The sequence below is a fragment of the Myodes glareolus genome, chromosome 4 (genome assembly GCF_982192425.1).
Source record: "Myodes glareolus chromosome 4, mMyoGla1.1, whole genome shotgun sequence".
Lineage (NCBI taxonomy): Eukaryota > Metazoa > Chordata > Mammalia > Rodentia > Cricetidae > Myodes > Myodes glareolus.
Window position 1 is genome coordinate 115138270 of NC_142029.1, and position 17494 is coordinate 115155763.

The 17494-nt window shown below is 35.9% G+C and overlaps 1 protein-coding gene across 1 annotated transcript in view; it reads left to right on the top strand.

Annotated features, from left to right (window-relative positions):
* Nucleotides 1-17494, top strand: part of Cntn5 (contactin 5) — a 1188481-nt gene that overhangs the window by 715685 nt on the left and 455302 nt on the right. Inside the window, exons 5-6 of the mRNA XM_087905876.1 lie at nucleotides 7694-7817; nucleotides 8029-8204. Of these exons, the coding sequence (XP_087762002.1) occupies nucleotides 7694-7817; nucleotides 8029-8204 (300 nt within the window). The remainder of the gene's footprint in view (nucleotides 1-7693; nucleotides 7818-8028; nucleotides 8205-17494) is intronic.

A 17494-nucleotide genomic window follows, 5' to 3' on the forward strand; every position in this document is an offset into this window, starting at 1 on the left:
CCCCCTCTGATTTTGTTTTCCTTGCTTATGATCTCCCTCCCTAAACAAGTCACAATCGCCAGTTTTAGTGAATAATCTGAAGAAAACTCTCTCTTGCATACTACCCTAAAAGTCCAGAAACACATTCCAAAAACAATTCCATGCTTTGAAGATATTGAGGTCACAGGACTCTTGTCTTGCTCTCCTGGAGTTTTCTCACAAGTACTGAAGCGACTTCATTCTTGGACAGAGTTCTAACGCCTGGATTCAATCCTCAGTGGCACAGAAGAATATAAACCAAATACATAGATACCAATAGGCATCTAAAGTGACTCAGAGTGACTCCTCAGCCTCTCATGTGTTATCCTGTCCCTTGCTCTTAGGGTCCTAGCTGTGAACTGGCGTTCACGGAACTGAGTGTGACAAAGACATGAAAGCGAACTCTGAACCTCACATTACCAAAGACCCCCAGCTTCCTCTTTCTTGTCTTTTCTGTTCTATTGCTCCTTAAGTGGAACAATGTCAGTTCATCCTCAGCGCTCCCCATCAGCTAAGACAACTAACAATAAATGAGATACAGCATCCCTCAAATCCCTTAGGAACTCAATCCTGGGGAACAATCATTTGAGAAAATTTACAGGTAGATCTACCCACTAGAGCAACAAAATTGGTCTCTGTCTACATTGTGAAAAACAGAGTCTTAAGAGAACAAGATTAAACCTCTCCTGGTTTCCAATGCCATAGAGACATTGTGAAAATAAATCCATCTCTTTCTTCATGCTGTGGGTGTCGTCCCTTCCTGAGCACACTTCTCTATTCTCTTCTGAGGATTATCCTCACACTTGCATACTGGAAAATTTTCATACATTTCATCTATTTTAATTTTCTGTGTCATCTTGTGATCATCCTACATCTGGATACAATTTTTTAGGCAGCCAATCTCAGTAGTCAGCCAAGAGTTGTTTATTCAGAACTTAATTATGCATTCTTTTTGTTCTCCTTAATATTCTGTGCAAAACCCACTTTTTAGTTCTATTTGTTACTTTAGCAGATGCTGCAGAAAAGAAAAAAGCAAATATTGCAAGCTGAAGAGATAAAATTATTCTTTCTACTATTTCACCTAATCATCTACACTAAATGTGCTAAATTTTATCTGATTAAAATTGTGAAATGTTTGAAACACAAAGTAAATTTTGTGACTACATATTAGCTTTATTAAATTTTAATATTTTGCCTACTTTAGTACTATTTTAAAGATTTACTTATTTCATTTTAAGTGTATGAATGTTTTCCCTCCATGTATGTCTGTGTACCGCTTATGTGATTTGGGTACGCAGAAATCAATAGAGAGTGTCACATTCACTGGGACTGGAGGTATAAACGTTTGTGAGCTGCTTTGTGGATGCTGGAAAATGAACCTAGGTCCTCTACAAGAGCAAGAAGTGCTGTTAACTGCCAAATCATCTTCCAACCTCCCTACTTCAATACTTGAATGATTATTATTTACTTATTTTTATTGGAGTATGTGCTTGTGTGTGAAGGTCACATAACAACTTTTGGAAAATGATTCTTCCTTTTCACCACATGGGTTTGTAGACTCCAACTTAGATTTTCAGGTTTGGAGGAATGAACCTTCACCGACTGAGTCCCCAAAGTCATAATTTCTTCTGTCAGATTCCTCCCCTTGTATTTTCAATTTTCTTAGTGAAGCATATCCTAAAATAATGAATGCATGATTGTGTAAAGAATCTTAATGTTCTTTTATTTGAAATACCTTTATTCTGCTTTAGTCTGAAGTTGATAGTAATTTTTTCTTAATACTTCAGTTATTTTCTGGCTTTTCTTTTGACAGGTAAGAAGTTTATAATTAAGTTACCCACTTAGTTATCTATTCTTTATAAATGAACTGTCCACAGCAAATCTTTCTTTTCTAACTCTTGATATTTTATACATTTGCCACACAGCTTTCAAAACTGTACTTTTAAAAAATCTGTCAAATATTTACAAAATAATTTTAAGATGAGAAAGAATCTTTTCCAAATGCGCAGTATTCTACTCTTGCCCTCATAACCTACTTCTCTTTTACTCATTTTTTGTGGTATCTCTAACCTTTTCCTAGGATATTGATATATGTTTCATCTAGAATGAATTACTGTTCTTATCACTGACTTTAATCATTTTGTGCCATTCTTAGTCTATACTTGGATTTGGTATTTCTTCCTTCAGGTACCTGTGCTATAAATGAAATTTAACTCATTTAACTCCTTCTGTTCTGCATGTTTGTCTATTCTGGCAAACGGCCCAGTCACTAGACCTAGCTGCTCTTACCTCTAAATAAGAGGAAACTTCATGGTCTTTTTAGGCAGCTGTGCTAGGATAATTGAGATGGAGCTACTATGACAAGAGACAAGAACACTTGATTAAGGCCAGCGTCAAGGAGCTCCTCCTACTTTCGCAATCCAGTATTTTGCAGTCTCATGTATTCGGCCTTCCAATCGGATACATCTACCCACAGAAAGCACAGACTTTATGTTATAATAATTATTAAAACAGAATGTACTGAGTCTTGTGTGAGCACAGGGGCCAGCACACCTCACATGGCACATGCTCAGCAGTAACTATAGTGGGGAAACAGTATTCGATCAAAAGTAGACTAGACATGGCGGGCAGGCCAGCCGCAGCAGTATGTTCAAGGACAGAGTGGACAGAGGAAATCGCCTTGTTTTTAAGAACTGTGCACATAGACAATGCTCACAGTATTAGCAATGACTAAGGAATTTATTAATAAATATACTTCTTAAGGAATGTAAACTTTTTATCTAGGTTAGCAAAATCCCCCAATAAGGCAGTGAAGTACATTTTTAGCAGCAGTTGCCTGAGAGACCTCTGAGCATCTAGACTGTAAACAATAATAAAATATCACTTATGGTAGGAGTGAAGTAAAAAGTGTTAGTAGCCTGTTATCACACTTACAAAAGGAAAAACATAAGTGTCTAAAGGGAAACAACAACAGCAGGGGTAATGTGAAGAGAGTCTCTTGTACGCCTTGGCAGGCTTACTGGATGAAAGCTGTAGCCATAGCATTACCCCCCTGGATTCTGCTCCTGGTGATTCTCATCGCTCTATTGACAGGCGATCTTGATACACCTTCATATTACACTGCTGGTGTGCTGATGTCAGCCGTAAGTCAGAGGTAACCAGCAGGCAAAGGGTGGGGGCTTGGAATCAGATGTAAGTGTCTGAGAAATGATAGGGAAAACAATTACTAGAGGGAATGTTGTAGTTTGGAAGGCAGTTTAGAATTCAGGGAGATACACTAGTAGCTTGTCATCATCGTGATAAACACCGATGCAGGAAACAGGAAGGAAACCTTCCCCATGAATTTGAGTTTGGGGCCTCATAGAGTGCTGATTTCTTAGTTTGTCTTGGCAGTGATGAAGTTGGCTGGGAAGTTTGGGAGGAAAAGGCTGTGTTTCAAGAGTTAGGAGAGAAAACTGGATTGAGTGTGATCTAGCGCAACATTCTAGAAGGCAGCGTGTGGTTTCTGTGGCAAAACAGAATCATTGTAGTTCTCCAGAAAGCTTCTCCAGCAAAGCAAGTGTGTCCCTCAAATCCTGGCTGGCTGAACCCCAGGAAATCAAGTGATCCCTTAAATCAACTATCTGAGAATTCCCCTGGAAGAGCTCCAGCCCAGGATCACAGTGGGTAGCAGGTATTGCTATGCTCCATTAATGTTTGGGTGTGGCATCTCCCAGCAGGACTTGTGGAAGAAGCCTGGATTGTCTCAAGACCAAGGTTATAAAACAACTGTGCTTTAATGTACACAGTGGCCCTGAGAATGCTAAAGACCCAGTCACTGGAATCCATAGGACAATTGAATGCCATAGCAGACTTTGCGTAAGCAGGAATTCTGTTTATAATTATTAGAAAATGATCTCACTTATGTTTTTACATGTAAGATATTTTTAAGTGTAATGACTATATCATTGTAAAACTGTACAAACTATACACAACTTACTAACCTTTGTGAGTACTTTTGTAAAAGTGAGTTCTTTAAAATTATATTACCCAACAATTTGATGTTTGGTATGCCAATATCACACATCCAGATCAAATTATATTTTAAGTGACCTCATTCATGGGAATTTTATGAAAAATTAAAACAAAATTTTGGTTATCTCTTTTTATCATCTGTTATAGTTTCTCCTTGGATGTTACATACTTGATTAAATAATATTTTGGATAAATCATTTCAATTTTGCCTTTCTATTAAATTTTGATAATTCTATGTGTATTTATATTGCAATAACCATGAATTTCAATTAAGAATAATGAAAGGCATGCAAAAAGCATGTGATCTTAGGATAGCTGGAAAAGAGCTGGGTAGATGTGTAGCCAATTGCTCTCAACACAACCTCATCTCCTAAGTTTGCTGAGCCTACAGTGGCTGAGGTTGCTTTCAAATATCTGAGAGGGGAAGGACATATTTTATGTAGCATGGTTTTATGATTCACAGACACATTTTAAACTTCTCCAGTTCATGCTACTCTGATCTGCCCACCTGGCTCCTGCTTACCTCCATAGACACCATCTCTTGCTGTGATGGGGAGCTATCCAAAAACAGCCAAAGTTGCCCTTCTTGAGTCTCTACTTCTACATTTCAGCTCCAACAGTATGAGCCGTAACTTGATGTACTTTTTCAAAAAGGCACAAAACGATTGCAAAGAAATCCCCAAAGTAGTAAGGATGTAGGAGCCGATATCACAATGTATGTGGCAAGGAATGAGAGTCATTGAGGTTGTGTTATGGAGCTTTCTAAGGAGAGCAGGGGTCTTGGTGCTTAAAAGAAGGGAGTAATGGGTAGCTTTGTTTTGTCTTAAGATTGGTAAAGATGACAGGGATGAGGGTCTCTTTGCAGACTAAAGATGACGGTGTATGAAGCAGTGCCAAGAAAAAGCATCCAGAACTGAGGCAAACCTTGAATGACTTTAAAAGGGTCAGATGTCAAAGATAAAACAGATTCTTGGATTCCAGAGTCTTTTCTGTTTTAGATAAGCTCTCTGCTTCTGAGCTGTATTCAAGCACTGGAATGAAAAATTAGTATGATTTGTGAAAATCAGTCTTAGGAAAATACAAAGCAAGAATCATTAACACCTGTGAATCAATAAATTGTGTGTGTGTGTGTGTGTGTGTGTGTGTGCGTGTGTGTTTGTGTGCTTCACACAGGAAAATCAAGATACTTAGAAAAAGAAAAATAGGCTGGGGGGCTTTATTAATCATATAACCAGAAGTATGAATAAAAACTGTAATCCATACCAAGAATTACAATATTGACAGCTTATTTTTAAATTGGCATAAAAATAATGAGTTTTAGTATGACATTCCAGACATACTTTGGTGTTTTCCTGCCCCCGACATTGCACTGCTTCCTTCTGTGGGCACTCTTCATTCATGTCATATATGAATACGGTCTCCTCTAGCTAATGATGTGCTGATGTGCACTGACACTAGTGTACGTGTGTGTGTGTGTGTGTGTGTGTGTGTGTGTGTGTGTGTGTGTGACAGAGAGAACCGCAGGAGGAGAAAGTAAGAATATCTAAGGCCATACATAAAAGAAGTCCTATTCTTCTGAGTTAGGCTTATTTCACTTAACATAGGATTTTTCTGAAAATGTCATAATTTCACCTTGTGGCTAAATAAACTCTCATTGTTTATTTGTGGCAGATTTCAATTACTAATTGTATATTTATGTCACATTTAAGTACCCATTGTGTATGTATGGCACTACCCATTATGCTTTGTGGTATACTTTAATTAACCATTGTATATCTGTGGCATAATTTACCCATATTTGTGGCACACTTTAGTTACTCATTGTGTATCTGTGACACACTCTGGGTACCCATCATGTATTTGAAACAAACTTCAATTGCCCATCCTTTGGTTGACGGTCACCTAGGCAGATTTTATATACCAGCTATTATAAATAATTCAGTATGAAATAGATCACATAAAATTTGAAGCAACTCTCTCAAAGGAAGTCTGACTCATAGTCTAATAATTCAAAATAATGTGCACTATATTATAAGGTAGTTATAGAAACTTAGTACTTTATTAATAATGGTTAAAACTTTACAATAGTAATGTATTTTTTAATTAAAAATGCCACAAAAAAAGAAGAAATTAGGCTTAACTCCATAACTTAGCATTCTATGTACTTTGCTCTTCTGGTTTAATTCACCATTATTTTCTCTGTTGTTTGGGTTGGTTATGGCCTCATGGCGACACATGAAATAGTGGAGAGTTGGAAAAGGGCTCAGACTCTGGAAACTGATGATGATACACAAAAGTCATTCTTCACTTACACAAGGTCATTACAGCATATAGGTGATTTTGCTCATAACAAATGAGCACATTTTTCTGGTTTGATGGAACCTGCCAAGCTTTTATTTCTCTTGCTCTATGTTGACAGTTAGCAGAATTTAATTTTAAATCTTTAAAACACTAGTAAGAGCTGACTCACTATGTGACTGGTATAGTAAAGTCTTCTCTGAGGATTTCAGAGGATTCATTTTTCACTTAGAAGTAAAAACAATGCTGACATCATTAAACACAAAATACTTTAAACATTAAGGCTTAAATAGAGGGAAGGATGGAAGAAAGGAGGAAAGAAGGAGGGAGGGAGGGAGGGTAGGAGGGAGAGGGAAGGAGGGAGAGAAGGAGGGAGAGAGGAAGGGAATAAAGAAGTAGCAGTAGAGGTTAAGGTCTAGATTACAAAATCCTAGGCCTTGATACCTTTTCTCTCTTGACTGATCGTATATCCTATGTTTACCTACTCTTAAACATGTAGTATACAAATCTTTCTGAATTTAATTTATATATAAATTATATATTAATTGGCTACTTGTGTACATGTGTATGGATCCTAATAAAAATGTGTCTATTTGTTTTCTTACACTTCCCGTGAATGGGGAACATATATACAGGATGAACTGTGTACTCTGGCACATATCCATAATTCCTGTCCTGGGGAGATTAAGTGGGGCAGATGATGAATTCAAGGCTAGCCTTGATTCTTCAGGGATGCAACTGCTGATAGTTTGCCTAGTAACAGGGCCTGGCCCCATACCCTTGCACACACTGGATGAACTACTTGGCCTCAATGCATTAAAAGAACAGAAAGGTTGCAGGAAAAATTATGAGGGTATATGGGAGAAGTTGAAAAGGAGGGAGTAGGAAGTGTATTTGATCAAAACACATTGCTTAATTGTATGCTCACTTACAATAGTAACTGAAAATTATATTTTAAAATAGGAATTCAAATCAAAAGCATGAAATGGACAATTCCTTGTCTATAGCTCTTATGGCTCAATATGAATTTGAAACCTTTCCTTATTTTTTGTTAATTTTAACCTTTAGAATTTTGCCAACTTTAGGAACTTTTGAAATACTTTTATATTATTTTATTTGTGTCTGAGAGATTAAAATTAAATATATATATATATATATGATGTTTGCCTCTTCTGTATCACATATGAAGATCAATATAGATGGTAAAATTATTGTAGTGCTTTACAAGGCATATTGCCTCTGCCTCCCTTCAGAAATGTGACTACTGAATAGGAAGGGGTCAAGAGATTTAAATGCAATGGTCAGAGGTGGATTGACCTCTGCATTGAATCATTTTAAACTGTACATCTTTTGGTCTTTGCAGACAGTGTGGATTATGGGCCAGTGTTTGTGCAAGAACCTGATGATGTCATTTTTCCAACGGACTCTGATGAAAAGAAAGTAGCTCTGAATTGTGAAGTTCGTGGCAACCCTGCTCCCACTTACAGGTAAAAATTAATTATGTGTTGATTTTCTTTAGCTTTTAAAAATTCCTGAAGAATGGAAGAGACGGGGAGTTTCTGAGTTCAAGTTCAGCCAGGGCTACATAGCAAGACCCTGCCGTGTGTGTGTGTGTGTTTGTGTGCATGTGTGCACTTTAAAGAAGTATCATAATGTCTTGCATAATTTAATGTGTTTGTCTTATGATATTTCTCTCAGGTGGCTCCGGAATGGAACAGAGATTGATCTGGAAAGTGACTATCGCTACAGTTTGATAGATGGCACCTTTATTATAAGCAATCCAAGTGAAGTCAGGGATTCTGGGCTTTATCAATGTTTAGCCACCAACACTTTTGGAAGTATTCTCAGTCGAGAAGCCACACTTCAGTTTGCCTGTAAGTAGAGAAAGATTATTTTCACTATAGTGTATATGCACAAATTTAAACCTTCAGTTATAAAGCTTACAACCGAATTTTAAAATAGTGCTATACCATACTCTGGATTAAAACTAGAAAAACAATAAGTTTCTCCTGAGGGTATTGTCAGGTTCTCTGGAGTACTTGCTAGATCCCAAATAAACTCAATATTCTATCCATGAGCATTAAAATCTCATTCATGAAAGTAGATGGTTTTAGAAATTGTCCTTCACCTGCTTGGCTCCTTCTTTTACACTTTATAATTGCGATTTTCTACAGGCTATCAAAATACATACTAGCACGTTTCAGAAGTTCTGCATGTATTAGAGACCAAAGAAGTACTATGAAACAATAATGCTTCAGGTGGTGACTATTAACTCCCATACTGATGTTTGAGATTTTGATTAAATGAAATTTCTCTCTCTCTCTCTCTCTCTCTCTCTCTCTCTCTCTCTCTCTCTCTCTCTCTCTCACACACACACACACACACACACACACACACACACAAGCTCATATAGCCAATATGTCATTGCATTTTGGTCATTGGTATTATATACATTATATACATGACTGGTCTTTTGTCAGGTTACACTGGCAGAAAAAGCTGCAGCTGTCTTGCTTGGTGCAATTCCACCTCATGGTATTTGCACAATAACAAAGTCACCCAGGGCTGCCTTTTACTGAATATAACCTATTAGAAAGTGAGGCATGATCTTCTAGACACTCTAATCTAAATATACCTAAATTACATCATAGACACGATGAACCAGAGGCAAATTTAAAAATTTGTCAAATTCCTTCGTTGATAGAGGAGCTTAAACAAAATTGAGAATAGTCTACCATGTGAAAAATTTTAATATTATTTGATAGTAAGTAATCCTATTTGAATTTAAATTCTTGAGGATTACAATCAGTGAAAATTGAAAGGGGGGATGAGGAATCCTTGAATTAATACATATAACTATATTCATTATATAAGTTATCAAAATGATTTTTAAGTTAATTTAAACTGTGAGGAATGAAGTAATTGATTCTTCTTCATAGCATCTTCCTTGTGTCCTTTCTAAAATTAACTTGAGATCCAGGCACCTCTTATAAAAGTGAGAGGAGGAAAAAGAAAAAAGGACTGGAAATAGAATCAATTTGGAGAAGTCTGAGCAAGATCCAAGAAAAAATCAAAATCCTATTTTTTTACATTAATTTGTTCAATTTCAGAAAGATGTATTTAAAATTCAAAAAGAAAGAATAACCTGGATCTACTATTTTTATTTTATAGAATGATTTGTGGCAGATCATAGAGCCTCAATAAGATTTGTATTCACAACAGCAGACTAGCCCAAGAAACGCAAGGTGTAGCCACTCCTGCCCCCTTTCTACTGAGTAAAGTATTCATTTGCACATAGGGACAGCACAGCATTTCTTTAATGATATCTCCATTTTGATCTTTAGTCTTTCTTGGGGACTAAAACTACATTATAATCTAAATAATCTTTTTATTTTGACCTTATCAACTGCTACACTCTTGGTTAATTTTCACAATTGTATGAGTTAGCAAAAGTAAACTGTAGTACGAAACTTCAATATAGAAATCACCACATTCTATATTTCCTCTCACTATTCAAAGTGAAGAACTATGTAACTTTCCTTGTGGATGTTTATGAACCATCAAGACTTAGGAAACCTTTGTCATGATAATACTGTTCCTTACTGGCTTGTCCACAGTTAAGATCCAGATGCCAAATGCTGAGATCAGAAAAATGTAGCTCTTTCTATGCTCAATAGTTGACACTACCACAGGTTCTGGTTTTTGAAGACAGAAGTTGGTGAGGACATAAATTTTGGTCCTACTTACCAGCAATGAAAGCAAGAAAGTAAGAAAGCAAAAAAGTAGGGAGGAAGGGAGAGGGTGTGGAAAGAAAGAAAAAAAGAAAGGAAGGAAGGAATAAACAAACGAACAAACAAACCAGAAGGAAGGAAAGAAGAAAGAAAGAAAGAAAGAAAGAAAGAAAGAAAGAAAGAAAGAAAGAGAGAAAGAAAGAGAGAGAGAGAGAAAAGGGAGAGAAAGAGAAAGGGAGAGAGGGAGGGAGGGAGGAAGGGAGGGAAGGAAAGAGGGAGGAAGGAAGGAAAAAGGAAGAAACTATATAGAATGTATTTAAAATTAAGCAAGTGTAAACAAAATTAAACTCTCCAGAAGTTTTCTTTCTATTCACGTGCTAACAACATGCTCATAAAATAATTGTTCCAAAAATTATTTTATTGACATGTTTATTCTGAACATCTTAAAAATATGACCTATTTGACTTGATATAGATGAGTTCTGATTAACAAGCACAAGATACACATGCAAATCCTCATGAAACACATTGAACAGCAATGGAGATTAGCAGATTCCAGGAAGTCTCATAATCAGTGTGGGTAAAACAAAGACTCCCCGGAAATTCCTCAGGACCAATGCAGAGAAAGAGAGAAATTACAGGCTCTACTTCAAAAGAAACAGTTTTTTTTTCTGACAAATTCTTATAATATTTCTCAGGTGAACCTTGTATTGCAATCTCAGCCACATCTTTACGTGAATCAGCAGCAGATCTAATTAGCCTGACGTAAAGCCTAATCTATTCTGTAAAGGTAGTCATGAAGCAACTCAACTAATTTCCTTGTATCTCTATACACAAAGATATAATTAGAATACGTATTCTAATACTGAATAGCAGCTAATGGATTTGATGCCTCACTCAAAGAGACCTTCTTCTCCAGACCTGCCCTGCACAGGCACATTTTAACATGAGAATTTTCACATTAAAATCTTCCCAGTGGAATAGCTACAAACATGTTTCAGCCCAGTTAATGCTAATACTTTAGTTTAGCATTAATAAATATCTCGCTCACAGGGGTATAGTAAAAATTAATGAAGTGAAAAAATTATGTTTCTGATCTTATTTTCAAGTTCAGGGAGGTGGTCATAAATAAACTCAAAGCTGAAATGTTCATGTTGGTAGTGAATGCTAGTGGTTATCTAGATTATTCTTGACAAAAATATACTTTCTTCCCGGAATTTATGTTCATCATGAGGGTAATTTCTTTACATAGTGAAGTGATCTCTCTTCAGTGACAAGTGAGAATATACCATATCAAACATTGTCAATCTGTTAGCTTATTGCCACCCTGATGAGAATTTGAAATGGATAAGTTGACACGGAACACTTTTCAATATCCTTAACCCAAAGCTCTCTGCAATCTCTCCAATGTTGGTAATTTTTTTTCTTAGAAATAATTCATGCCAGTAAGTCAAGCTGAAAATGAATCAAGAATAAAATCTCCTCATGCTGTCTCTTGCTTCAGAATATATCTTTATATGCAATCCTCAGTAAATTGATAGTTCATATCTAAATTTGAACATATTGCTTTTCAGGGCATTTAGATGATTTAGATCCAGAATATTCCATTAGTTTTCCTTTAAGCCGTTGATTAAAATAACTTCCTTAACTTTTGAGAGATTTTATGACTTGTAGGCTTTATATCTAAGCCCTTTAATTTAACCTTTCATTTTCATTTAAAATTCAAAAATTACTTCTTTGCCTTTTTCATAACTTCTTCCTCCAAAATAAAATTGACCTTAGACTTCAAAACCACATTTTACTAGTTTTAAACATCTAATGAAATTATTTGAATAATCACTTACTCCACAGTGTAGCCCAAGCTTATTGCATTGGTCTATGAGACTTTGCCCATAATAACTTTATTAATTTATTTTAATATTAATCTGAATGAAGGAATTAAATTAGCCTGAAAGAGTTCTATAAATGTTAGATTTTGTTATAAAGTAAATTAAGCTATTTTTATTGGATCTATCATGTACAAAACAACTGTGTTTTTTTTAATTTTGTTTTGTTCCGTGAGTCAGTCGTACGTAGCTTAGGCCAGCCTGAATTGACCTTGACTTTCAGTCCTGCTGTCCCCCTCCCTCAGTGCTGGAGCTCCAGCCTGTCTCACCACTTCTAACTCCTTTTCAAAGAACTAAAATGTAATTATAATGATAGCTTAACTGTTCTTCTCAAACGACAATTCTTTTGATGTAACTGACAGAGCTCAGTGACTGTGATTTAAAGAAAAGCAGTTAGACGTGAATTAAAAATCAGTAAGTAAACAGTCAAGAAATCTTAAATTTGGTACAGGAGTTTCACATGCTTAATTGTATTTATTACACAAAATCCAAATCTATAATTATTTTATTTATTAAAATTAAGACAAATACTTGCTTTCAATATTCATGGCAATTGCTAATCTCTATGTCCTAGTGTAACGAATGACTGCCAGTTACATGACTCAGTCATCTGGCTTGGCGCCATTCCAGAGCACCTACCCAGCGGTGGCACTGCCTACAGTGGGCTGGGCATGCCTCTCCCAACCAGAAAATAGGCAGAGACTCTCCTACAAGGAATCTGACGGAGACATTTCCTCAGTGGAGGTTCCTCTTCCTGTTTGACTCTAGGTGTGTCGAGATGAGAAAATCAAACCAGAACAGTTTAAATACCAATCCTGCCTTGTTTCCCCTGCGGAATTTCAACTGCTTGCACTACCAGCATGCTCTCTCCTTCTCACCCTCTATCATATTTATTTCTTACTCTGTTGCATGGCATCTATTCTGACAATGCCTCAAGGCACAGAAAGAATTAACTATACTAGGCTAAGGCAGAGAAAGCATTAACTATACTAGACTATGAGCACATTATGGATCTCATGCCTCAACCATTCTTTCTAATTAATTTCTATTTTAATAGTCAACCCCTGTCATATGGAGCAGTCAGTGATGGAGTGCAAAACTTGCAGTGGCGTAGTTACTATGCACCCAAAGCATTTGCTCTAAGTCCTTATGAGTACATGAGAATTCACCTCCAACAATTAAAAGAAAGAAATATAAATAGGGCAGTATATGTAAAATATTATGTATTTTATTATATTATTATATTATATTATGTAATATTATGTATGAATTTTCAAGTTTCATATAGATGATAGCTAGTGAAACTATTATTTTATTTAAGAGCAGTAGGGAGGAGAGAGAAGGCCCAGTGGGTAAATGCATTTGCTACCAAACCTGAAATTTGTTTAATTCCTGAGCCCCACCAGATGGAAGGAGAGAACTGAGTATAGCAAGTTGTCTTACCATCTTTGTAAATGCTCTGGCTTGCTTTTGTGCCCCTGTATTCACAAAAGTAAATATTATAAACTACTTTAAAATGTAATAATAGCTATCCAAATATTAATGAATGTAATTAATATTATCAATCCAGGTTTTTTATCCATAGTAATTTATTTTCATATAATTTTGTATATTACTTATGATATCCCCCATATTCTAATAGATAGCTATGTAAAACTCAGTCATCTAAAAAAAATCTGTCAAAGTCTTCTTTTAAAAACTAATGTTAGCTGTGACCATAACTGCAGAACATAGGCTTCTAGCCAGGTTTCTCTATTTTTTCTGGCAGCAATATTTCTATCCATTTGTTTTTATAATATCATTTGGTTAAAATCAAGCCAAAGCAACAGAATTTACCTCTCTGTGTTACAATTTTGTGGTCACAATTTCTATAAGAATGTCTGTTAAGTCCTTTCTATCTGTTTTGTCTGTTTCTAGTGTAACTTCTTCCAAATACCACTTTTTCTCTTAATTTTATGTGTGTGTAAGTGCCTGCCTAACTGTCTATGAACTGTGTGCATGCAAGAAACTGTGCAGGCGGTATAGGGGCATCAAAACCCTTCAATTGAAATTACAGTTGGTGTGAGCATCCATATATATATATATATGATGCAAGTTTTGCACTCCATCACTGATTGTTCCATATGACAAGGGTTAACTATTAAAACAGAAATTAATTAGAAAGAATGGTTGAGGCATGAGATCCATAATGTGCTCATAGTCTAGTATAGTTAATGCTTTCTCTGCCTTAGCCTAGTATAGTTAATTCTTTCTGTGCCTTGAGGCATTGTCAAAATAGATGCCATGCAACAGAGTAAATATATATATATATATATATATATACATATATATATATTTGGGGAAACAAACCTGCGTTCTTTACAAAAGCAATAACTTTTTTAACTACTAAGTCATTTGTTTAGCCCTTGTGAATTTTTTAACAAGACATTCAGAAATCATAAACTCCACCTATAATTGCTATTTTAGTCTCATTTTAAATGAAATAAAACATTTACTTCTCAACTCATAGGTATATGAAGTTAGCAAATTGACTCCTCAAAGTTCATGAAATTAAATGGCTGTTTTAAAGAATCCCATCTCTCATAACAGTATGTAGAAGCTATCAGTGATGAAGATCAAATGAGGCCATTTATATCCATCTGTGACATAAACACAGGAAATCCTCTACTTTGGTATCCCAACCACAATACATCCATGTAAATTGTTATCCATTGGATTTCAGAAACAAGCATTACATTTTCAGAATAATAAGTTTAATTTCTTCAATTGAGAAAGGAAAATCTGAGTCTCCATGACTCATTGGTCTATGAGCCAGTCTAGAAAAGTAGAAATATAATGAAGTTCTAAATTACTTCGTAAGAACACTAATTATTATGCAAGGTACATGCTCCCTTAGCTTTCCCCATTTAGTAGTCTTAATAAGTGGCACTATGTCTTTGTTTCATAAAACACTCCATGATGATGTTTTTATGTTGGGTCTCAGAGCAACATAAGGGACAATGCAATCATGAGGGACAGACCATCAAAGTGTATTAAACCAAAAGCAAGCTTTATTCCAGAGAAAGAAAAAATAATCACAATAATCACCCTAGGGCACACAATGCTTATCAGCTATAGCTGGAATGGTGGGATTGGTGGTTGGGTCGGAGCCTCTTCTTATAGTAAAATCAAGCACCAGATGTACATCAAAGAACTTTTACAACCCTGAGGTCTGGCTTAAAGTCACATTACATTTTAGTTTGGCAACTTTTGATTATAGGATGTTAACGTATGATGTTTGTGAAAGCCTGGGGCTAACACAGTCACTTTTCACTGTCCCTGAAAGAATGCAAGACAGAGAGTAGAGTCATGAAGAAGGACAGTTAAAATTGAAGGGAAGACAAGCAGAGGGTCTCATAGAGGCAATAGTTAGATGCTAAACTTTGTCCACAGTATGTGCCAAATGGGAAGCTGGAAGTCATGAGACAATTGTTAAAAGTTTACCTCTGTACTCAGTGGTTGCCAGGATGACTGCTCTCAAGGCAGAAAGTGTCTGTTGAAGGTTATCAGTGGCTGTAAGCTTTACATTTTTCTTCTGAAATGTGTTTAGGCTTACAATTTTCTATTTCCATATTCCTGAACTGGACCTCTTTATTTCTATATTCTATTCCTGGACTCTTCATTTATTCTTCATCTTTGGTAATGTTTCATTTTGGATATTTCCAGAAGTCACACTTCTAGGTGATTTCAGAATCAGTACCCGAATTCATTAATCAGTTTTAAAGTAGAAAATGAAGAGATTATCATTAAAAATAACATAAACAGTGTCAAAAATAATTATTTCCATCAAGGTGGAATTCAAAATGTTTAATGGTAGACTTAGTATTTACACTTAATGATATAAACATTGTTAATGTTTATGACAATGCTGAGAGTGACCGCTAAGTTTTATTTAAGTTATATGGCAGACAGTGGGATAATCTGTCAGCTTTTACTGTCACATTCAACCACAATAGCAAGCTCAGTCATTATCCATGATGAAATCTTGGAGCATTAGGTAATTTCATCAGAAGGAATTGACAATTGAAAGGAGATAAAACTAAGTTCTATCTCCTTCTATCTGACTGTATATTCCCTAAATATCTTAAAATGAACAGTAGCCTACAATGTTATGAAAGTTATTCAATATGTCATCAACAGTCTAAATTGTAGGAAGAGGGTTCCCGCTTTTTCTTCCTGGCCATCCGGCTATTTTAGCCCCGAAATAATCACACAGAAACTGAATTAAATAAATCACTGCTTGACCCATTAGCTCTAATTTCTTATTGGATAATTCTTACATCTTAATTTAACTCATTTCTATTAATCTGTGTATCACCACATGGCAGTGGTTTACCGGGTAAAATTCCCAGGGTCTGTCTCTGGTGGATTCATAGCATGTCTCTGACTCTACCTCCTTTCTCCCAGCATGCCATTTAGTTTTCCCACTTACCTAAGTTCTGCCCTATCAACAAGCCAAGGTAGACTTTTTATTCATTAACCAAGAAAGAAACACATAGAAAGAAGAATCTCCTACGCCACTAAACAATTCCAACATTATGCTGATAGATCTTTAACCTCTGGTATTAGCAATAGAAAATTCAAATAATAAAGATCATAGATCCTACTTGTGACGTTCGGGTTATAATAACACCAAATGTGATCTATACAATGTCTCTGATAGTCTTATGTATATTTTGGGCACTTTTTAACTGTACTGTAGAATATTCACATGCAGATTCCCTTTGATTTGCTCACATTGGTTATGCTAGTGCAATGTCTCACCAAGAACACTAATCCCAACAGGTTTCACTGATGTTTTATTCCAATAAACTAGGTATTACAATGAGAATGTAGCAATGGCTTTTATTACCATGAGTGTTAAATACAAATTTCCCTAATTATAAGAGAGATATTATAGTTTAGATGCAAAAATACCATTCTCCACTGGATTTTGTGCTTTAATCTAGTCTTCTGACATTATTTCTAGAAATTGCATCACCTCTCAGTGACACTAGGGCAAGCCTAGATTGTAGCCTAGTGCAGTTCTACCTGAATCTCTCTACTTCCAGATTGTAGATGGGATTTCACATTTACCTGCCTGAATGTACAAGCCATTCCTCTACTTCTGTTCTTCCATTGTGATTGGTTTCATCTCCCAATCAATGATGCAAAAGTAAGCATCTCTTCCCTTAAGTTGATCCTTGTCAGAAAATTATTTGAATTGATAGAAGAGCTATCAACACAGAAAATTAGTACAGATAATGATTGTAACAGGAGGGGCCTGCTTTTGAGGGTTTCTGGCCTGCCCAGTTTCCACAGTTGGTAACCCCCACACAGAAGTCTACATAAGATATAAACTTATTGATCCATTAGCTCAGACTTCGTATTAGCTCTTATAACATATTTTCCTTATCTATGTTAACCACATGGCTCAGTACCTTTTTCAGCAGGGCAGATCACATCCTGCTTCTTTGGTGATCTGGGCAGGACTGGGGAAAATCTTCTTTCTTCCCAGAATACTCCTGTC